This window comes from Stigmatopora nigra, chromosome 10 (genome assembly GCF_051989575.1).
Source record: "Stigmatopora nigra isolate UIUO_SnigA chromosome 10, RoL_Snig_1.1, whole genome shotgun sequence".
Taxonomy (NCBI): Eukaryota; Metazoa; Chordata; class Actinopteri; order Syngnathiformes; family Syngnathidae; genus Stigmatopora; species Stigmatopora nigra.
In genome coordinates, this window is record NC_135517.1 from 1,786,505 (window position 1) to 1,810,143 (window position 23,639).

At 37.9% G+C, this 23,639-nt stretch overlaps 1 protein-coding gene and 1 long non-coding RNA gene across 2 annotated transcripts in view; one reads left to right on the plus strand and one right to left on the minus strand.

Moving 5' to 3' along the window:
• eif4g3a (eukaryotic translation initiation factor 4 gamma, 3a) overlaps window positions 1-23,639 on the minus strand; it is a 33,807-nt gene that overhangs the window by 8,537 nt on the left and 1,631 nt on the right. The window contains exons 2-18 of the mRNA XM_077726072.1: window positions 17,440-17,512; window positions 14,346-14,513; window positions 13,071-13,163; window positions 11,993-12,025; window positions 11,470-11,490; window positions 9,320-9,499; window positions 7,968-8,079; window positions 7,727-7,881; window positions 7,001-7,123; window positions 6,566-6,728; window positions 5,189-5,893; window positions 4,332-4,420; window positions 3,653-3,929; window positions 3,448-3,572; window positions 1,984-2,103; window positions 922-1,077; window positions 656-853 (exon numbers count right to left, since the gene is read on the minus strand). Of these exons, the coding sequence (XP_077582198.1) occupies window positions 656-853; window positions 922-1,077; window positions 1,984-2,103; window positions 3,448-3,572; window positions 3,653-3,929; window positions 4,332-4,420; window positions 5,189-5,893; window positions 6,566-6,728; window positions 7,001-7,123; window positions 7,727-7,881; window positions 7,968-8,079; window positions 9,320-9,499; window positions 11,470-11,490; window positions 11,993-12,025; window positions 13,071-13,163; window positions 14,346-14,513; window positions 17,440-17,512 (2,791 nt within the window). The remainder of the gene's footprint in view (window positions 1-655; window positions 854-921; window positions 1,078-1,983; window positions 2,104-3,447; window positions 3,573-3,652; window positions 3,930-4,331; window positions 4,421-5,188; window positions 5,894-6,565; window positions 6,729-7,000; window positions 7,124-7,726; window positions 7,882-7,967; window positions 8,080-9,319; window positions 9,500-11,469; window positions 11,491-11,992; window positions 12,026-13,070; window positions 13,164-14,345; window positions 14,514-17,439; window positions 17,513-23,639) is intronic.
• On the plus strand, window positions 9,903-16,628 carry LOC144202942 (uncharacterized). Its single transcript, XR_013327589.1, has 3 exons — window positions 9,903-9,944; window positions 13,868-13,969; window positions 15,832-16,628. It is a non-coding gene; the product is annotated as an uncharacterized LOC144202942 (long non-coding RNA).

Genomic DNA, 23,639 nt, shown 5'->3' on the forward strand with positions numbered 1-23,639 from the left:
TCTCGCATATAAGTCGCACCCTTAAAACCGCCGCAAAATCATTGAAATTTACAATGCAATTTTTTCTTGAATTTCATTCATAGACGTCAAAATATATTTTGTTAAGCATTTTTTCCCCAAAAAAGTTTAACATTCAGAGAAAATGTTTTTGATAATATTATTAGGAACTACTGTGCTTTCTCGCATATAAGTCGCACCCTCAAAACCGCCTCAAAATCATTGAATTTTACAATACAATTTTTTCTTGAATTTCATTCACAGACATCAAAATTAATTTTGTTAAGCGTTTTTTTCTGCTTCTATTTTCTCTCTTTTGAAAAAAAAAAAACGACCGTATCGGTCACCTTATGGCGTTCCATGAATGTCAGGTCTAATTTGTGCGCATATAAGCCGCACCCTCGATCCAGTCATCATTTTTTTTAGCAGAAAAATGCGGCCTATATGCGAAAACGTACGTTAGCTTGAAATATCGCGATCATTTTTTAGGGAAAATCTGTCATTGAAAGACAGTGTATGCAATTTGGCAAGCTTTTAATGATTGGCTACCATTGGATTCTCCCTGTAAACCCTTCCAGTTAAAATGTATCGGCTGTCTTTTTCAACCAATGGCAGCCAATACGCAAAAAAAGCTAACCTGTTAGCACTTTAGCTTTACCTCAGCAAGGCAGCGGCACATGTTCCCATAGGCAACAGAGAAGCTGGGCTCATCAATGGCCTTCTCAAAAACCAGGTCAATCACCCCCTTGAGTCGCTCTTCCGTGTCAATGGTGAGGTCCGTCACCTGCTTCATCAGCTGTCCAAATTTCTGAGGCGTTAGCTTGTTCAGGATGCTACGCACTTTCCTCAAGAGCTCCTGGAAGAAAGCCACGACAAATGATATCGGGATTCCAAATGTATGGCGTATCAAATCAAGTTTCTGACCTGCGTTCTGAGCGTTTCGGGGTCCTCGTCAACAGACTCCCGCTTGGCGCCGGGCTTCCAGGCGTTTTCCGCCTTCTGTAGTTTAACGTCGTCGTTGACGGACACGGTCATGATGATTTTCCTGGGAGGAGGTCGACGTGGGCCCATGTTCATGAGCTGGATGGGAAGGAAATGATAAAGTCAATTCATTGTGGAAATATCAACCGGATTAGTGGAAAATAGACCAAAAAGTATGATTAATTTTTGCATCAAGGGGTAAATAGATAGTTACATTTTTGCCAATATGGGCTAAGTAAAAAATTTGTTTGGATTTTGTTTTATTTTATTTTTAAGGGGTTTCCAGCTTTGCTTTATAAGCCTGGTGGGCCACCAAAGTTTGACTTGCTGGAAATAGTGAGTTGTTTTCCTCCATTATGACAAATCAGAAGATTTATTTTTTTAATCAATTCATTCATCAAGATTTTAGTAACATTTTTGCCAATATGGGCAAAGTAAAAAAAAAAGTTTGGATTTTGTTTTATTTTATTTTTACAGGGTTTCTGCCTGTGCTTTATAAGCCTGGTGGGCCACCAGTGTTGGAAAAAGTGAGTTGTTTTCCTCCATTATGATAAATTAGAAGAATTGTTTTTAAACCATTTATTAATCAAGACTTTAGTTACATTTTTTTGCCAATATAAACCAAGTAAAAAAGTTTGACTTGCTGGAAATAGTGAGTTGTTTTCCTCCATTTTGACAAATCAGAAGAATATTTTTTTTAAACAATTTATTAATCAAAATTTTAGTTACATTTTTGCCAATATTAACTAAGTAAAAAAATGTTTGAATTTTGTTTTATTTTATTTTTTACAGGGTTTCCCCATGTGCTTTAGAAGCCTGGTGGGCCACCAGCATTTAACTTTTTGGAAATAGTGAGTTGTTTTTCTCCATTATGACACATCCAAAGAATAACATTTTTTTAAACAAGATTTTTTAGCTGGGATACAAATAATCCCGACCTCTGATTTTAATTAATATCCTAGAAGAATCCTGTATTTAAAGGGGACAAACATTTTTTTATCTTACCATGGTGCCTCTTGGACCACTCATCTGTCTACCAAAATCGGCGAATGAAGGAGTGAAATCTGGTCCTCTGGAAATCACCCTTGGGTCCACAACTCGAGTAGGCAACTTGTTTTGATTAATCTGCAATGTCATTAATATCAGGTTAGCTCAGGGGTTTCAAACTTATTTTTGACTCAATTTCAGTTGTGGAGTTCCCATGTGTAGCTCCAGTTTTTTTTAACTAGGTCTACAATGTCTTCTGTGTCTGTATTGCTACTCCAACCAAGAAATTTCCTGAAAACGGGATGAAATAAAGTTCAAAACTAACGTTGTAGCTACGATTTCTTTCAGAGGGCAATTTTCTTATAATTAATATACTTTGTATGAACAAGAACTCGAATTTCGGACTAAATTTGACCTAAAACTGACCTGTCGCAACTCGAAAATCCATGCTAGATTATTAAATGTTTACTTGGTGTATTTTTTTTTTCCTCAGAGGACAGGCTGGGAGTTATTTGAGACCAGAACAGCGGGGAATCCAGTGAGAAAAGTCAGAACCAGATGTGGAGAGAAAGAAAGGAACGTAGAAACGATAAAGACGGTAGTGGGGGAGGAGAACCAAAAATAAAATGAAAATAAAGCAAGAATAAAGCACTCAGATCATTGAGCACTCCCCTATTGTTTTTCTTTAAAGATCAGAAACGACTAATTTTGTACACGGCTTCTTTCGCAACGGTGTGGGCGGGATGTCTTTTTAGCGCTGCCAATGGTGACCTAATGCTAGTGTCATTTTAATCAAAACAGGACACTGCAGATCTCTATACTCCACATTAAACAGGAAAATACTCAATACTAGTGATATACTCATTAAAATTTACAGCAGAAGGACAGCAAAATTAACCCAGTTTAACTCAAGATAACAAGTTTTAGATTTTTGCAACGTTTTCAGAACATTTACACAAAAAAAAATAGGATAACATATTGATATCAAGTAAGAAAAATATTATAGGCTGTCCTTAAATGAGGACAGTGGGTTAAGGATATTTTCAATAAGGCTGTTCTTTGCGAGGCATTTAATTAAAAAAATACATAAAAAAATAAAATGCCAGGGAGAATTTGCTTGGATTTTTTAGTGTATTTTTCTGTGTTGTCCTGCATCTCACAATCATTTATTTTGTCCGTGTTAGCCACTATTGCTAACATGCTAAAAACACATTTCCTCATCATCCTCTTCTCCTTAGCATTGGTCAGGAATTAGCGTTCATCTCGAAAACAGCGCCCCCCAATTCTTAAAAGGTCATTTGGTGTAATTACAGTTTAAAATGATCAAAATTTTATCGAACGTTTTAATACTATCATTGCCAAAAATAATTTCACTCTAATTTTTGATAGTTTTATCCCCCAGCTTTCATCTCATGGAGCTAATACTAAAAAAATACAGTACTTGTACATAAATATTGACCTCCCATCATATGATGAACTCACCTTGTCGAGGACAACGTCACTGATTGGTGGGAGACCGTCAGGTTTTTGGACACAAGCGGGCATGAACTGGAAACGTAACAAAAATCCCCGGTTGTATTGCCGTTTCTTGCTTGGATCGGACACATCTGCACCAACAAAAACATTGTATAAAGTAAAAAAAAAAATGTTAAGTGCTCATGAGAATAGTAAATTGATTTTTTTTCACCTTCTATGTCCTGCGATGGCACAGTGGAAGGGTCTTTTTCCCCCGGCGAGACGCCATTGTCGTTGCTTTCTGTCTCTGACGTGTGGCTAGCGCCGTTCCGTAAAAGCTCCGGTTCGGTATCGCCATTCTCCTCCGGGACAGTCGGTTTTTTGTTCGTTTCGGGACTCCCGGTGGTAGCAGGGGGCTCGGCAGGGGCGGTGACTGATGGCGAGTCCGAGGGGAGATCCGGTAGCAGTCCTGGTTCCACGGCAACAGAATCTATAGGCTGAGGCTCGACCTAAAAGTTCATTATAATGTTACAGTATAAGCAGGGTTCTTATGCTATACTTATTTAATTTTGAACAAAAAAATAACTGAAACGATAAACTAATCATACATTTTGATTTTTTTTCAGCTTTATTATAATGTATATATATATTTTTTACTTAAATACTTCTGTTTTTGTCTTAAAATATTTGTATTTAGCTTTACTTTTCAATACATTTTCTATTTAATTTTTTCAAATGATGTAAACATATTCAGGTATTTTTAAGAATTCTTCCAATGCCCTCTGTATATTACTTAAATGTAATTTCAGAATAAACGTATTTTTTTTCGGAGTTTTATCCATGGCGTTTAACTTCAACATTTTTCATGGGCTTAAATTTTGAAAATAATGTGAAAAATGTCCGCCACCTACCTCATTCTCCTTCTGGTGTGCATCTCCGGCGTGGAGCAATTCATTTGGTTTCCTCCAGGTCTTTGGTATAGCAGCACAAGTTGGATTGACTGCAAATACATCAGACTCTTTACTTATACACAACTAAAGTTCTCCTCTTGTACAGCAGTAACAGCTAGCAAAGCTAACATTAGTATGGATGTTACCAGAACCTGTGATTGGTGCTCGGACGTTTGGTCGCCGGACGTTTGGTCGCCGGTCAAATGGTGACAGCGTTTACTGTTGAAGCCAGCTCTCAAAATTATATTCATGAGAGAGAGTTTAATATCTAAGAGAGAGTTTAATATCTAAGAGAGAGTTTAATATCTAAGAGAGAGTTTAATATCTAAGAGAGAGTTTAATATCTAAGAGAGAGTTTAATATCTAAGTACTGTTTAATATCTAGGTACTGTAAGTACTGTTTAATATCGAAGTACTGTTTAATATCTAAGTACTGTTTAATATCGGAGTACTGTTTAATATCTAAGTATTGTTTAATATCTAAGTACTGTTTAATATCTAAGTGCTGTTTAATATCCAAATGCTGTTTAATATCTAAGTACATTTGACTGGCGTCCAAAAGACCGGTGACCAAACGTCCGGTCACACTTGTGATTTCTCAAATACGAGTAAATATCAAATAAATCATGTTATATAATTTTCCATTAGTCTGTAAGGTTGCTAATCAAACATTTGGCAGGTTATGGTTAAATATTGTTAAGTATGGATCAGAAAACTTCACAAGTAAAGGACTTTTTTAAGTACTTTGAAGCCAAACTCTTTCAAATCTGGCATGACCCAGATTTCACTTCAATAAGTATTCCAGAACTTTTGCATACCTGTAGTGGGGCTCTTCCTCGTGAACGAATTAATCTGCGGCTCTGCTTCGGCTACGACTTCAGGCTCCTCTGACGCCATTTTGGAGACAATTTCCTTGCACTCCTTGGGCTTATCGGTTTCTGCCGATGCCTTCACCAGAGGCGGAAGACCAGAAGGCGACACGGCTTGCAAAGCGGGCGTAGAGTTTGCCAACAGGGCCACGGGCACCGCCGCAAAAGACTTGACGGGTGCCAGATCGGCTGTTATCGCCATCTCCGGCCTATCGTCGGCGGATGAGGTTTCTGAAGAGGCGTCTTGGAGAGCAAGATGGCGGCGTTCTGCGGATGGCGACGTCGGAGGTGGTTCGGGGGTCAAAGTCTCGGGATCCGCGATGCCGTTCACGGTTTTGGGGACCACCGGCGAAGGCGAGATGGTCAGAGTCCGAGAAGGAGGGTCTGAAATAGGCTTGTCAGTATTGGTAGTGCAAGGAGTTGGGGAAGAGTGTTTATGGTCTATGGCGGAGGAGAATGAAGACGCCGAAGGGGGCCGGTGGTCACTGGTATTGATGGTTGTGGTGGGGAGGGTCGTTAGCGTTGGCTCTGAGGCAGCCAAAGCGACGGTGGAAGAGTTTTCTAAGACTTTCGGGATTTCTGGGGAAGCTTCTGGTGGCGGGAGCGTGGGTGAGGAAGACTTTTCTATAAATGTCTCCAATTTTGGGGTCTCACCTTTAAGGAGAAAAAAATTCAGGTAAGTAAGAATGAAGAATAACTTCATTTTTATTGTCTTTTGCCTCACTTGAAATGTCGGATTTTAGTTTTTTTTAAGTCATATTGTCAACATTTATGAAATTTTATAAATCCCAAAATTGTATACACTACACTAGATGTGTCAAAGTGGCGGCCCGGGGGCCAAATCTGGCCCGCTGCATCATTTTGTGCGGCCCGGGAAAGTCAATCATGAGTGCCGACTTTCTGTTTTAGGATCAAATTAAAATGAAGAGTATAGTTGTATATTAAATTTCCTGATTTTCTCCCTTTTAAATCAATAATTGTCATTTTTTAATCAAAATTTTCTGTGTTTTTAGCTCAAAAATCAAAATTACAATACTGTCAAAAACCCAAAACAACAGATAAGATGTTCAGTAGTTTCTGAGCCAAATGCTTTTGGGAATGACCTTATTTTTTTTAAGCACTCCCTGAATTACCGAATTTTCAGGACTATAAGGCGCACTTAAGTTTTAAATTTTCTCCAAAATAGACAGAGCGCCTTATAATCCAGTGCGCCTTATATATGAAAAATAAGTCATTCATTGAGGGTGCGCCTTATAATGCAGTCCGCCTTATAGTCCTGAAAATACAGTACTCCACGATGTGGATGTTATGGATGTTGTGGTTCACCTGGATCTAGTTTGGCATCGAAGGCCTTGGACGTCGCTGCTTGTTGTGGTGGCTGCGATGGCGCAGAGGGCGCAGAGGGCTCGGGCGTAAAGCCTCCAGGACTGGCATGCTGCGTCTGTGGGGGCGATTGCAGCTCCGGAGTCTGTCTGCTGCTCAGCGACTGCTACAATTAGAGGTAGAAAATTTGAGGATAATAACCAACAGAACTGAGCAAAATACAAATCAACAGGGATGCAAGCCAAATGAGTCCCAATGATGCAAAAATAAGCAGAAACAATGAATACAAATAAAGGATGTGGTCTGAATTAATTGACAACAAGCACAAGACAGACACTAAAAATGAAAACCAAACAGGACACACTATTAACATTCAGGGGACGCCACAAGAGGACAAAAACTCTCCCAAAACACTTTACGCCATACTTTTAGACTCACCTGAGGAGGTGTTGGAGTAGTAGGTGGGCCGACAGGGGGCGTTGAGTTCCTGCTCCCCGAACCCCCAGCCATAATTTCCTCGGTGATGTCCCGTCCACCTCGAGTGGGGTCGCGGATTCGAATCTGTGAGGACAATGGCACAAAAAACACACCTCACTAAAGTGCACAGGTCTAATGACTGTACAGTTTCCATTTCCTACTATAGTATGACCTGTAATGGGAAGAAGTTACATTTAACAAATATCGTATTTTGTAGCATATTCGCCGCATATAAGCCGCATCCGCATATAAGACTCATCTGCATATAAGCCGCATCTTTTAAATTGCTTTAAAATTATTGATTTTTACAATTTCTCTCGTATAAGCCGCCCCCTAATTCACAATTTTGACCTCCATATTCATGTTTTTTTAATAGGGAGTACAAATGTGTTACTTTGAAGGGAAAATCTTAAGAAAAATAATTTCATGTAATATTTTTAAGATACTGTATAAATCAAATGCTGGATTGCAGATTCCTAAAGCACAGAGAATTTCAAAAAGAAGGTCATGTGAGCGGTACAAATAGAAAGTGCGTGTTAAGCGGTCTGGTTTCTCAATCCAAGGTAAGATGGCAGCACCATTGTTGCCTATTTTTCAACTTTTGTTGACATTGCCTTGAGATTTTTCACTGCTAAAAGTGTAGTTTAGTCCAAAAAAGTTTGGGAAATACTCCATCAAAGTACTCACTGTTTTCTTCTCGCGCTTTGCTGGTGGAGGTTGCTGTGTTGTAGGCACTATGATAGGCGGCGAGGCCGAGTACACGGTCTGCCCTGGGTAGTAGGGTGCTGTGGGAACTGGGGCAGGGACCGAGGGTGATACGGGTGGGTGGTACCTGAGGGGATCTGAACAGAAATTACAAAGAATTGGCGATAGTTGGTTGTTCTTTTATTGGGTGTGCTGTTTCGTTGAATTTAGAGACAAGACTCACGATATGGGGACGGGTATTCCCCTGGTCCTGGACCTGGATAGAAGGTACCAGTCCCTGGAGGCTGGACAGAATACTGCTGTGGAGGTGCCACATAGGCAGTGCTGTGGCGATACTGCAGAGAAACAGACAGTTTGCTTTAAGACATGATTTATATTCTTTTATCAAAATGTTTGTGCTCAGGCTTTTTTTGTAGCCATGTTTTATGCAAACCAGCGGGGTGGCATGGCCTACACCAGAGAGATAATAGAGATTGCACCCAAATGCCCGATCAGAGGCTTAACAGATGGTAGTTATCCACTTGTGCTTTTTTGGATTTGGAGAAAAATGTCCGCTTTTAGCTAGATGTGTGACAGTAGCTCAAAAAGGGACAATATTTGAGTTTTAAACCCTGCTTAGAGAGAAATGTAATTGATTGTATATACAGTATATATACAGTACATATCTACATATATATACATATATACAGTACATGTATATACATATAAATAGAGTACATATCTACATATATATACATATATACAGTACATATATACATATAAATAGAGTACATATCTACATATATATACATATATACAGTACATATATATACATATACATAGAGTACATATCTACATATATACAGTACATATATATACATATAGAGTACATATCTACATATATACAGTACATATATATACATATAGAGTACATATCTACATATATATACATATATACAGTACATATATATACATAGAGTACATATCTACATATATATATATACAAATATATAGAGTACATATATACATATACATAGAGTACATATCTACATATATATATATACAAATATATAGAGTACATATATACATATACATAGAGTACATATCTACATATATATACATATATAGAGTACATATCTACATATATATACATATATAGAGTACATATCTACATATATATACATATATAGAGTACATATCTACATATCTATACATATATAGAGTACATATCTACATATATATACATATATAGAATAAATATCTACATATATACAGTACATATCTACATATATACATATACATATAGAGTACATATCTACATATATACATACAGTACATATACATACATTTATATATATATATATATATACACACACACATTATATATACACACATATACACACATATATACACACACATACATACACGAACACTACAGCCCAAACAACTATTTAAATAAACTTTTAAATAGCTTAAATCACTACTAAGTCAATTTCTCAGCTAGAAAATAATTTCTGAACAATTTGACTGATACTATATTTTGATAACAAGTTTTGTTAAAATGGGTGTCAACAGTACTGCATCTCTTTCGCTCACCTGTTGGATATAGTAGGGTGCAGCCTGCGGTGAGGGGAAAGGCATGGGCGCCATGGTCATCATGATGGCTTGATTAGTGGGGAAGACGGCCGCCGTGGGAGCCTGGGATCCGGGCCGTATGGTGGGGGTGTTGGTGGGGATGGTGGGCCGTGCAGTCTGCATCTGAGTCCTCTGGAAAAACTAATCACAACAACAGCAATTATTGTCATCAAGCACCTATAATAATATAGATCAGAGAAGGTGGTCTTGGTTTGTCATGCCAATTTGATCCCATCCACTTCCACAAAATGGTATTTCCTCAAAATCAGGAAATGCTGTTAGCGCTAACACGCTAACTTGTCGACTCAGAAATAAAGAGCAACTAACCCTGTGCGCCTAATCTTGTCAGAAGTAAAAAAACTAAGATTTCCACTGGACATACTCTCGAAAGGATAAGTACACGCTGGCCATGGATAATTAAGACAATATAAACAATGGTTGTTTAGAGATGTTTGCAGTTGGCATCTATCATGATGGGAGTAAACACAAGACGCTTCCCATTGTGACATCACAGAAAGCTTTTCTTTGTGAAGCCGCCATGGAATCGACATTGCGTTCTCGTGTCTTTTTGCTTCCCGACACATTGGTAAGAAAGCCCTTTTTTGCATGAGCATTCTTAAGGAAAAACTACAAAAAAGTGATTAATATTGAGTCCGTAGAAAGAATGAAATTAGCTGAGAAAGTTGGAAGTAAACAAAACGCGAGCTATCTACGACATTGACATAATAAATCAAGTTGAATTACTTTTCTGGTAAACTGCTCGGCGAATATCTGCCAAGTGTGTCAGCAAAAGGATTAAGGAAACAGATTGTCTTGTTAGGTGGACCTAAAATAAACCTCCTGGAAGAACGTCAATACAACAGTGGACGGGGTCTCGACACAAAAAGTGTTCTAAAACAATGAAATGTTAGTAAAACAGTGCGTTAGTGTGTTACAGATTAATGTCGCATGCTATTTTGTGTGGCGCTCGGACGTTTGGTCGCCGGTCTTTTGGTGACAGAGTTTACTGTTGAAACCCGCTCCCAAATTTATATTCATGAGTTTAATATCTAAGTACTGTTTAATATTCAAGTACTGTTTAATATCCAAGTACTATTTAATATCCAAGTGCTGTTTAATATTCAAGTACTGTTTAATATCCAAGTACTATTTAATATCCAAGTACTATTTAATATCCAAGTACTGTTTAATATCCAATTACTGTTTAATATCTAAGTACTGTTTAATGTCCAAGTACTGTTTAATGTCCAAGTACTGTTTAATGTCCAAGTACTGTTTAATGTCCAAGTACTGTTTAATGTCCAAGTACTGTTTAATATCCAAGTACTGTTTAATATCCAAGTACTGTTTAATATCCAAGTGCTGTTTAATATCCAAGTGCTGTTTAATATCCAAGTACTGTTTAATGTCCAAGTACTGTTTAATATCCAAGTACTATTTAATATCCAAGTACTATTTATAATCCAAGTACTGTTTAATATCCAATTACTGTTTAATATCCAAGTACTGTTTAATGTCCAAGTACTGTTTAATGTCCAAGTACTGTTTAATGTCCAAGTACTGTTTAATGTCCAAGTACTGTTTAATGTCCAAGTACTGTTGAATATCTAAGTACTGTTGAATATCTAAGTACTGTTGAAAACTGTAGATATTTACTTATTAAACTCTCTCTCTCATGAATATAATTTTGAGAGCTGGTTTCAACAGTAAACTCTCTGTCAGCTTTTGACCGGCAACCAAAAGACCAGCGACCAAACGTCCGGTCACGATTTTGTGTGCAAGCTGGTTAGGAAATTAGTCTTGAAAAATGGAAAAAAGTGAAATAAAGAAAGGACAAAAGTCATAGCACAGGGGTGGGGAACCTACACCCAATGGGTAAAAAACAACTCTGAATAAAAGTTTATGTCAAATAAATTGGATTGTGATGGTAATATTCATTGGTAAATTTGGTGTCATATATTAAAATCCTAGAAATGAAAAGGTTCCCCTCCCTTGCCATCAAAGAAGAGATGGTGGGACCCCCGTGTGAACGGAAGAGCATTTTGTGATGACCCTAAATCGTTGGTTATCATCATGCCATGCAGGTCTGCCGGTTGGTGCAAACATGTTACCTGGATGGGCCTGAATCCTCCCTTGAGAGCAGGAAAGAGAGAAGAAGCCAATTGCACTGGTCAGACGGCAGACACGCACACACGTGCACATGACATCAAACTTGTTTGAGAAGTACAACTTAATACTTAATGGTAAACGCCCTCTACAGCAAATACACAGAAATGTAAACCATTGAATAAATTGGCACATGGAGTGTCTCAGTCCAAACACAATGGACGCTTCTCCATTGGAATGAAAAGGCTTACTGTTGGGCTAAAAACGACTTTCCGATTCCACTTCCGTGGTGGCACAACAGAGCGTAGCGCCGTTTTACTCAATGCCAACACATCAACTATGTCTGTGTTTGCACTAATGGCGGACAATGACCTTGTAAGACTTGGGGGCGATGGTGGTGGGTTGGCCTAATACCAACAATGCTTATTAAAGATAGCATCTGTACATGTTAGCGGGGGTCAAACAGAATGATGACTTGGAAAGTCACACAGCAGAAACAGAAAGAAACATCGTAGTATCACTAAGTACCTGATGATGGGTCGGTCGCGGGCCCGTTGCAAACTGATTGGACGGAGAGTGGTTGAAGCAATGGTGGCAAAGCAGGCAGAGAGAGGGAAGAGAGAAGGAGATGGGGAAATCAGCAGTGCGACAACAGTGCTTATGATGCAGCAATATTGCCATAAATACACAAACAAACTCATGAACAACATTTCACTGCAGGGGGTTCTTTAGTTATGATAGTTACATTCCTATGGCGACAAATTAGCTTGAATTTCTATGACAAAATACTGTATTTTCACGACTATAAGGCACACCCTTAATGAATGACATTTTTCCATATATAAGGCGCACTGGATTATAAGGCGCACTGTATTATAAGGTGCACTGGATTATAAGGCGCACTGTATTATAAGGCGCACTGTCTATCTAGAAAATGTAAGACTTTTAAGTGCGCCTTATAGTGGTGAAAATACGGTAATTGCTATTGACTTCCAGGTATGAAGTACTCACTACTACACAGTCACCTCTAGAGCCAGGCATTGTTGATGTTTTGGATTTTTTGTATCAAATCTTGCAGTGGGGGAGGAGCTATATGATGAAAGATTTTGTAAACTAAGATGGCATCTGCATATTTAACAGTATTGTTTCAGTTCAGACGTTTGTGTTTTTTAATATCCGACAGTGGTGTTTTTTAGTTTTTGGTTTTCTGTTTTTTCCATATATAAGGCGCACTGGATTATAAAGCGCACTGGATTATAAGGCGCACTGGATTATAAAGCGCACTGGATTATAAGGGGCACTGTCTATTTTGGAGAAAATGTAAGACTTTTAAGTGCGCCTTATAGTCGTGAAAATACGGTAATCAAGCTATCCAAGGATATTGTCAAGATTGCACACTACTCTCGTCTTCTCTGCGCAGCAGCGATCATATGGCGCGCAGTAAATAAAATCCAAACTTTTATTTTTATGTATTTTTGTTTTTTACCCCTTTACCCATAATGGCGCTGTTTACGCGACAACCAGTGGCAGTAGCTCTGTCCACTCTCATGTTTTTCGTGTTTTACAGCATGTTTTACATGAAAAATTAGAGGGGGGTAACACTCACCGGGCGACTTTGTGGCTGTGCATTCATTGGCTGCGTCTGAGGAGAATACACAAGAGGGGCGGAGCCAGCATTCTGCCCAGGGTTGTACGGAGACTGTTGAGAGTAGGGGATAACAAGATGTAGAGGTCAGGTGCAAGTCAATTAAAGAGCCTACACTTCATTGGCCACAGTGTTATGAACAACAACACATCTGCTATTGAGTTAGCGGGCAATTATAGCATGCTGTAGTGGGAAATGTTGTTTTTTAACCGTAGTGGCACTATAAAAATCTGTAAGTTTTGTGGAGACTAGTTGATCTTTTTTGCTTAAAACTCTAGTCTGTGTGGTCGTGCCCATTTAAGAGTGTACTTGCTGAGTGTGCTATTTTTAGAGCGTTAAGACCAGAGCTGTTCTCAAGACATACACCGACCGGGCTACTGGACTTTTAACACTCCAGTGGCACTGCAAATTTTCCAGGGAATATATGGTGTTGATGATGATGTTTCAGAAGTTGACACATTTATGTTCGTGTAAGATAATAAAATGATTGGTACTGTATTTTCTCGCATATAAGCCGGTTTTGCGGAAAAGCCGTACCCTTAAATTGGCTTGAAATCGCTGAATTTTACAATTTCTCGAGTATAAGCCGCCCCCCCGATTTACAATTTTCAGGTTCATATTTAGGGTTTTAATAGGGAGTACAAATGTTTTACTTTGAAGGGAAAATCTAAAGAAAAATAATCGCATGTGGTATTTTTGAGATATTCTATAAATCAATTTCTGGATTGCACATTCCTAAAGCGTTTTTTTGCATGTAGACAAATTCAAAAAGGAAGTCATGTGACCAGTACAACCAGAAAATGAGTCCATAGGGGTCTCTGTAAGATGGCGGCGCCCTGAGCGAGCAATGGCAGGCAGAAGTGAGTGAGTTTTTTCACGTTTTACGGAAAATACAGCATATTTTTTTCTGTAATTTCATCCACAGACGTTAAAATAAATGTTGTTAAGCGTCTTATCTGTTAATTTTTTCTCTATTTTTTACGTCTAGCCTAATTTGTGCGCATATAAGCCGTACCCTTGATCCAGTAAAAAAGAAAAATCAGCAAAAAATACAGCGTGTATGCCAGAAACTACGGTAATAAAGTATCTTGGACTGCCCAACATGTATTTTAATGAAGTATCAAAACCTCAAAACAAGATAATATCAGTTTTTGCTGCCATTGCAAATCCAGAAAGAAACTAACAAATCCACAATCACAAAGACGACAAAAGACAACAAATTTCACAAAAACTCACCCCTCCGCCCGTCTCCCAGCCCTTGGGATAGCGATACGTGGGAGCTGGGGGTACGGATACCTGAGAGAGTGCCGGGGAGTGGGCATGACCTGGTGGGGTCCCCGCCAAGCTCGGGTGTCCCTTTGCGATGTCGTGTGGTGAATAAGGGGGGCCAGCGTGCCTGGGGAGCTGCAAAACATGAAAACATTGTGCTTGAGATCCAATCAATAGTGCCAAATAACACACACAAACGCGTAAATTTAAGGTTTGACAACCCCACCATGTCTGAAAAGTGACGTCCAGAGTCGGATACTAGTGTTGAAGTTGAATTTAGGTCATTAAGTGGATCTGAGAGTAAGACTGTTAGTGTTCCTTAGGATGTCAACAATGTCTCATTTGTATCAAAACGAGTCCACCGTTTGAACATGTATGTCCGACACAATTAGCAATCGTTAAAGGTCTCGTCAGGATGATAAGTGTGGTGCCGTTAGCTTTGGTGAATAGAAACGACCTGTCACAGCTGCTCGTTACGGCTTCGCTTTGTTGTTGAAGAGCTTCATTTCGACGCCCTTTGTTAGTCATCGTTGGGTCTTAGCTAGCCTCTCAGTGTACTCGGTAAAAATTAAAAGTAGAGCTTTCCGGCAAAAAAGTGGAAGCAACCCTTTATTTAGGTGAACTTATAGCTGGTCAATAAGACAAAATATGTTATAACGATATAAAAATATATGTCAGTCTTTTTGGTAGCAAATTTGAAACTTTTGTGAATAAGTACTTACATTAATTTCCTCCTTATTCAATTATTAAAGTAACTGTTGCTTTATAACAAAAGAGAAGATGAAATATGATGATTTTAAAATGTTTTTTGTTGTTCTGTTAGGGTTAAAAAAGGAAATAAAACGCTAGGGAGAATTAACTTGGATCTTTTACTGTATCAGCTCTGTGTTGTCCTGCATCTCACAGTTGTGTTATTGTCCAAGATTATCATCAGATTCCAAATCAATTAAATATACATAATTAATCAGATGTCCCCTGTTGGTTTTATAATTATATTAAAATATAATCATTGATGAACCAAACTTTTTCTGTATCAGCTCTGTGTTGTCCTGCATCTCATAATGGCATATTTTAGCTTTGTTATTGTCCTTTTGCGTTCATGCTACACATTAGCCTCTTTTGCTAACATGCTATTAACACATTTCCTCGCCATCTTCTTCTATGAACGTTGGTTTGAAATCTCAAGTTTCATATTATCGTTAATTATTTCACGATAAATATCGTTCCAGCTATAGTTGAACATAAGTAATTGTCTTTAATTTGTAAGGTACTGTATTAAAAGGCTCTTAAACCAAAATAAATCATGGGAGAATTTGTAAAATTTGTCAAATATCAGATCATGTTAATTTAAATCAAGAAATGAGTGAATTTGATTTTGAAACTGGTATTTGTAAATACAGTGTAAATCCATCCCAATTATCAGACTGCAGCATGCTGCGTTACTGTCCAAAAGTGCACACAGGGTTCATTTGGGAATGGCGCCGTAGCAAGAGAGGTCTTGGCTACCGCAGCTGGCACCGTTCTCGCCATTCTGACACACTGTTGTGCGGAATGAGAGCACACACTGCACCAAGACGACAAAAAGCCATCTTTCCACAAGACAACGCCGCTCTAAGCGAGGCCTTTTCCCACCCTCGACAACGCCGACATTCAGCTCTTGGGGGATCTCTGCGATGCGAGAACGGGCGCCAAGACCCGGGGAGCGGCGGCGGCGGCCATGGTTTGTTGTGCACATCTCTCCGACTCTTTTGTGTGGCCCATTTTCCTCACATGACCCAGGATAAAGCAACTAATCTCACTGCTGTTGCCAGGGGAGGAGCTTGCTCTGCTTGGGCAACTGACTGTTTCAGAAGACATATGGACTGATGATGTGGGGGAGGGGTGGCTGTATAGGACTGTATAGGATCTGTAACATGAAGGGAAGGCTTATTCGTCGCCCGAAACCGAACAAACGGCCATGGTTTTTATTTATTGGATGAGTCTTATGGTGATTAGAAATAACTGCTTGTATCATAGCACAATTGGTTTGAATTGTCAGGATTGGCCAAGTTTAATTGTACAAAATCCATTTACAATGGCATGTAAACAAACTAGATTTAAGGGTGACTGGACGTTTGGTCTCCGGACGTTTTGGTCGCCGGATGTTTTGGTCGACCGGACGTTTGGTCTCCGGTCAAATGGTGACAGTTTACTGTTGAAACCAGCTCTCAAAATTATATTCATGAGAGTTTAATATCTAAGTACTGTTTAGTATCTAAGTAATGTTTAATATCTAAGTACTGTTTAATATCTAAGTACTGTTTAATATCTAAGTACTGTTTAATATCTACGTAGTGTTTAATATCTAAGTACTGTTTAATATCTAAGTACTGTTTATTATCTTAGTACTGTTAATATCTAAGTAGTGTTTAATATCGAAGTACTGTTAATATCTAAGTACTGTTTAATATTCAAGTACTGTTTAATATCCAAGTACTGTTTAATATCCAAGTACTGTCATATCAAAGGACTGTTTAATATCCAAGTACTGTTGAAACCAGCGCTCAAAAATATATTTCTGAGAGTTTAATATCTAAATATCTACTGTTTTTAACAGTACTTATAGATATTAAACAGTACTTAGATATTAAACTCTCTCATGAATATAATTTTGAGAGCTGATTTCAACAGTCAACTCTCTGTCACCATTTGACCGGCGACCAATCGTCCGAGCACCAATTTAAGACTACGTATTATCAAAGAACAACGTTTACATTTAAACTGTTCATTAAACCTTAAAAACAAAAAAAACTTCCCAAATTACAAGACGAGAAACGCTCAGTCAAAACATGGCCAGATGTTCCCATTGAACGACCTATGAGCAAACAAATTGACTCCTCATGTCACGAGGCCACACCCCTTGAGGAAACGCAGAATGTAATGACACTCACCAAACCATTCTATTCCTTGATATATTTCTAGTTTTTTTCTAAAGCCATTTTAATACACTTCCACAGGGGGACCATTCATTTTCCGCAAACTCATTCACGGAACGAATCAATGTTTGTATAAGTGAACTCACGCTATAGACTGCGGCCACTCCAGGCTGCGTCGAGAAGATTCTGTCATCCAATGACTGCTGAACCCGAGGAATTCTGCAAAAGTGCATTTTAAGGAAAACAAGCACTTTGGCCAACCAATCCGTTAGCACCATTCATTTAAACACAATCATTGCATTTTTTTCAAGATACATTGTAATAAAGTTACAAGACGAGAGTCACTACACACAAAAGGAAGTTTCAAATCAGTAAGAAATTACAGATTGAACATGTCAACCATGCTAAAGCGCATTTATTTCCAAAAGGGATTTCCTCAAAGCTCAACAGCTTGCAAGTTTCATTTTAAAGACCACCCCCCCCCCCTTTCTCTCTTCAAGCCCCCTTCTTTTGAGTACAGTATGTACCTTTCACCATTTGGCTAATGTTAAAGGGAAAATGTGAAGTGGATTTTTTTGGGGAGACAGAGGAGAGGTTAGATTTATGGAAGAATAGGTTAAATGCCTGTGGAGTGTATACATGGGAAAGATAAACTATGAAGAGTACATAGAAGGTGTTGGTTTGAATTGTTAAAAGGAGAGCTGGGCGATAAAACGATAACTATCACGAAATAATTTTTGCCAATGATAATACTGTATTTTCACGACTATAAGGCGCACTTAAAAGTCTTCAATTTTCTCCAAAATAGACAGTGCGCCTTATATATGGAAAAAAAACTGAAAACCAAAAACGAAAAACCACCATTGTAGGATATTAAAAAAACACAAACGCTTAAAAGGTAACAATACTGTTAAATATGCAGATGCCATCTTAGTTTACAACATCTTCCATCATATAGCTCCTCCTCCACTGCAAGATTTTATACAAAAAAATCCAGAACATCAACAATGGCTGGCTCTAGAGGTGACTGTAAAGTAGTGAGTGCTTCATACCTGGAAGTCAATAGCAAGTACCGCATTTTCACAAGTATAAGGCGCACTTAAAAGTCTTAAATTTTCTCCAAAATAGACAGTGCACCTTATAATACAGTGCGCCTTATATATGGAAAAAATGTCATTCCTTGAGGGTGCGCCTTATAATGCGGTGCACCTTATAGTCGTGAAAATACGGCATTAAAAGAAAATCAACATTCTTGAACTGTAATTACACCACTTCACTACCAAAAGGACCACCCTGATGAAATAGTCTAGGGACGACCAGAAACTGGTCTGGGAACAACCAGAAACTGGTCTGGGGACAACCAGGACACACTGAAGCAACTATGGTTGACCTGGACCATCTCGATTGGAAGGAAATGGCTAGGGAAAGGGAAGTCTGGTCTTCTATGCCAACAGGATATCTCACAGGCAACCCATTTGACTTCTAACCCCATTTGTCAGTAGGTTTGAAAGACCTACACTCTGTCCACCATTCTAATAGACAAGCCATGACTTTATGAATATTGGTTTTGTGAAGAGCTAGCGATCGGACGCCTCCCAGATGGTGCAAACACTCCCTCTCCCTGTTGCCCCCCCCCCCAAAAAAAAAAAAAAACACATACACACACATACACCCACACATAAAAGTGGTACTAACAAAGCTTTCACCACACGCTGCAGCTGAGACCATTCTTTCACTATGCTACGAACAATGGCCGCTAGCTTAGCGGACTCAAGCCTTACAAACTGAAATCTGGGATGCGATTGTTAATGTCCTCATTTTAATAAGGTCTGATTTTTACAAAGTAATATTTTAAGATGAGGGAATTACTGTTGAGAAGTGGGTTTTTAAGGGAATTATTCGGGTGTTTTTTGGTATTAGCTGCATGGATGCTACCAACAGATGGCAGGAAAATAATTTGGGTTAGCAGGCGGCCATAAAAATCAGCCAGGAGTAAAATTTGATGCAATAATTTGGTTTTCTGGTGGTATTAACGCGGGTTTAGGTTTTGCAAGCTGGTAACTATTTCTTTTGTGTATTTGAAGTAGTTAGCATACTGAAATTAAACTTTAAATAGTTATCTAAAATGCATTTTCAAGAGTGAGTTTTTTGACTGTCTTGTCAACACATTTTTAAATTTACTGTATAGAGTACTATCAAGCACAAATACAATCTTGTGACTGTGTCGTAAATACTACAAGGATCAATAAAAGTGTACAAATCTGTCAAAGATAACCTAAAGTTATGAGAATTCAGCCCGTGTCTACAATTGGGTTCTAAGCAAGATGTCACAGTCGTCAAGCTGATAACTGAAAGAGGGCTATTAAAAAAAATGCTGGATTCGGCTCTTTTGCTCTTGGAGGACCAAAGACAGTTTGATTTATCTTAAAGGACAATTTTATAGGATTATTTGATGTTTTTGTAGGGTGGCCTATTTGGAATAGAAAGCATTGCAGCATCAAGATATTTGTATATAATGAATGGGGGAATTTATATATAAAGTAAACCTCTACTTACAAATTGCCTCTAGGAACTTAATTTTCAGGTTAAGAAATTTTTATATGCAAATGAGTGACTTGAGATATGGTAGATTGAATTAGAGAATTTACATACAAAGTGCACCTCTACTTATGAATGCTTTTAGGTACAAAGTATTCAGGTTAAGAATTTTGTATATGCAAATGAGTGATTTGAGATATGGTAGATTGAATTAGAGAATTTACATATAAAGTACACCTCTACTTACAAATTGCCTCCAGGTACAACATTTTCAGGTTACAATTTTTTTATATGCAAATGAGTGACTTGAGATATGGTAGATTGAATTGGAGAATTTACATATAAAGTGCACCTCTACTTACGAATGCCTCTAGGAACCTAATTTTCAGGTTACACAATTTGTATATGCAAATGAGTGACTTGAGATATGGTAAATTGAATTAGAGAATTTACACATAAAGTACACTTCTACTTACAAATTGCCTCCAGGAAAAAAAATTTCAGGTTACAAAATTTGTATATGCAAATGAGTGACTTGAGATTTGGTAGATTGAATTAGAGAATTTACATATAAATTCCACCTCTACTTACTAATTTTGTTATATGCAAATGAGTGACTTGAGATATGGTAGATTGAATTAAGAGAATTTACATACAAAGTACACCTCCACTTACGAAAACGTTCTGCAACCGAATAATTTTGTAAGTAGAGGTAAAAATCAAGTCTCAAAAAAAAGCATAAAACCACAAATGACTCCAGACAGCCTCGTTTGTGTCTTATCTTTCTCCTAATTAAAAAGAGAAAAGCTGTGACCGCCGCAAAGAATGCCGAGCGTGCCTTTCTGACATCAGGCAGGAAGTCGTCTTTCACTAGCTGGCACGCCCTCTCTGGAATAAAGTGTCCTGCATGCTGGCTCATAACAGCTCAGCAGTTTATTTATAACTTCCCACAGTGAGCGCACGAATGGGAGAACATTTTCACAAGCAGGCTACACGCAAACACACCTGCTTTCAAAACACAGCAGAGTGTCAAGGACTAAATTGTACATATACCTACATCATATCTGGAGATGGATTTCATACCTAAACATGGCTGCCTGTCAAGTTGCAGGGAAGCGTATATTTTCTAAATCTGATGTGAGCCACTATATTATCTGGATTTAAAATCTGATAGACTGCATTTTTGAGGGAAAAAGGGGGACAATGCTCTAATAGTGGATTAAAAAAGCTAATATTGATTTTTTTTTTATAATGGTGGTCAAATCTAAACAAAAATATTCATAGGTAGTATATGGATATTGCAGTTTTAAGGTTCATGCAAGTTTTACACAAGTAAAAATTTGTATTTGAAACAATTTTTTGCAAAAAAAGAAAATATTCAGCAAGAAATTGTAAGACGAAAATAAATTACATTCTAAGTTTAGGTCCAATCAAAATGTTTTTGTCACCAAATTTGCTTTTTTGGGTTGCAGAACTGATTTTCAACCAAAAAATATTTTTTGTCGATTCGTTAAAAACAATTGGCATGGCTAAATTGTATTCTAAATTTCGGTAGAATAAAAAATATTTTAACCTAAATTTTTAAATTGTGTTACAGAACTGATTTTCCACAAAAAAATGTGTTTTTGACATTTCATTGAAACCACTTGACGTGCCTAAATTGTATTCTAAATTTAGGCAGAATCAAAAATATTTTAACCAAATTTTCTATTTTTTTTATTCAGAACTGATTTCTACCAAAAAATGTGTTTTTGTTGCTTCATTGAAACACTTCCATACTAATAATAACCCTTTAATAAGGCTGAGATAGCATTGTTCAAACTTAGTTAGCACAATTAACACATTAACAAGGTATCAAATTGGGATTTGCGATTGGCAGATCCTCAATTATGTAATTCATCCCAAAATATTTTTGGGGGAAATCCTCATATGAGATTTGTGTCAAAACGAACTACTCTAATTCAATCTGAAAAACAGACTCAAACCTCCATATTAACTCCACCATTACATTGTGCAAAAGTCATCATTTCTTAGCTGAGTCTGCATCATAGAGACGTGATTTGAAATGAAATAATACCAAGGGGCGGGGGGGGGGGGGGGGGGGGGATAGCGGGGGGTCTCTAGCAAGGCTGGCTGACCTGGGCTTTTGTTGGCAGATGGTGGGAAGCGCCACCTTGGCCTCTCGTATTGAATGCTAAGCAGCGCCGCCATTGTCTGAGACTACGCGCCATTAGACGCATGCGCCTGGCGTTCCTCTGGCAACCGTGAATGGCAACAAATAACATGTAGACACACACTTTTAGGCAGCCAAGTTAACATCCCGGCTAGCGGGCTTTGCTAGCTTCCAAGTCATTCATCAAAACAGCAAAGCTAATCAAAAGTCTGTCTGTAGAGGACGAATGCTTTCACTAAAAAGATCAATAAAGCAGGTATATAAGTCCATTGGCAGTTACAGCACCCTTCGTAAGGTTAGATTACGAAACGTCAAATCAATAAAGTTCATGCACTCGAGCCCACTTGTATAAAACGTGTTGTAAACGTAAAGAGGACCCATGATAAACATTTACATTTTACAGCCATGGAAAGTAGGTTAAACAAATTCTACAGTCGGGAGAGTCAAACAAGGACAGTTTGCACTGGAAACCATGCGTGGTTGGCTACAGTAATCCCTCGATTATCAAGACTTCACCTATCACAGTTTTGCTAGTTTGCGATTTTTTTCTGCTATATTTTTTTAATAACTTTTTTTAAAAGTTCTTAAATATGTGAAATCCGCTGATAGGGGTTATCCTACTTTGCGATTTTTTAATTATCACGGCCATGTTGGGTGTACATAAACCGCGATATTCGAGGGATTACTGTACATCAGTCTTTACCAAACTACTAATCCCACATTTTGTATTCAAACTAAAATACAAAAAAGCAATTTACAAGAAGAAAATTTACTTACCGTGACGTGTAATATCAAAAATTAATAAATGGGTTATAAAATTTGAAAAATCTCTAACGCCAATACAAAAATGGTCATAAATTTTGAAAATTCTCTTCTCGCCAATAGGAAAAGGGTCAAAAAATCTGAAAAATTTGCTTTTACGCACTACAAAATATGATTTTTGTTCATTGCAAATGTCACAGAATACTAAAGTAGGACAACAGCTAAATGACAGATGTTTTTGTTTTTGTGGGTTTGATCAAGTCTGTTTCAAATTCTCAAAATACTCACACATAATATAGATGCCAGGCCACGAGCTGGCGATGAAGAAAACCTGCACTCTAACAACTCTCAGAAAAAACAGCTTTTATATAATATATTGTTTATATTTGGCTTCTAATCTATTATTGTCACAGCCATACCTATTTAATTTGAAATTGGCATCAACATTTTCATTGATTGTTTAACATCTTTGCATCTAAAATGACATTTAAGTTATCTCATGGATGAACAAATAACTTATTTTAACTCCAAAAACAATTTAAAATGGATACATGCAAATTTTAAATAGAATTGTCAAATTTAGAGCTAAAACCTTGGCAAAAAATGACAAAATATGTCAGCTGAAGTTTGTCATCTGGGTTTTTATTAGCCAAATAATGTCCTTGAGAGCAAACATCAGGGATTTCCACTTTTTTTAATTATTTTTTTGTAAAACCCTGCTTTATTGCCTCTCAGTTTTTTTTTGTTCAAACATCTGTGCACGAAGAGGCTTGGCTTTAACATGCGTATGCATGTTCTCCGCATCTGTGATTTCAGGCCTGTCATGTTACTGGGAGGTAAACCTACTCAATTTCGATACATTTTCTTATGTAA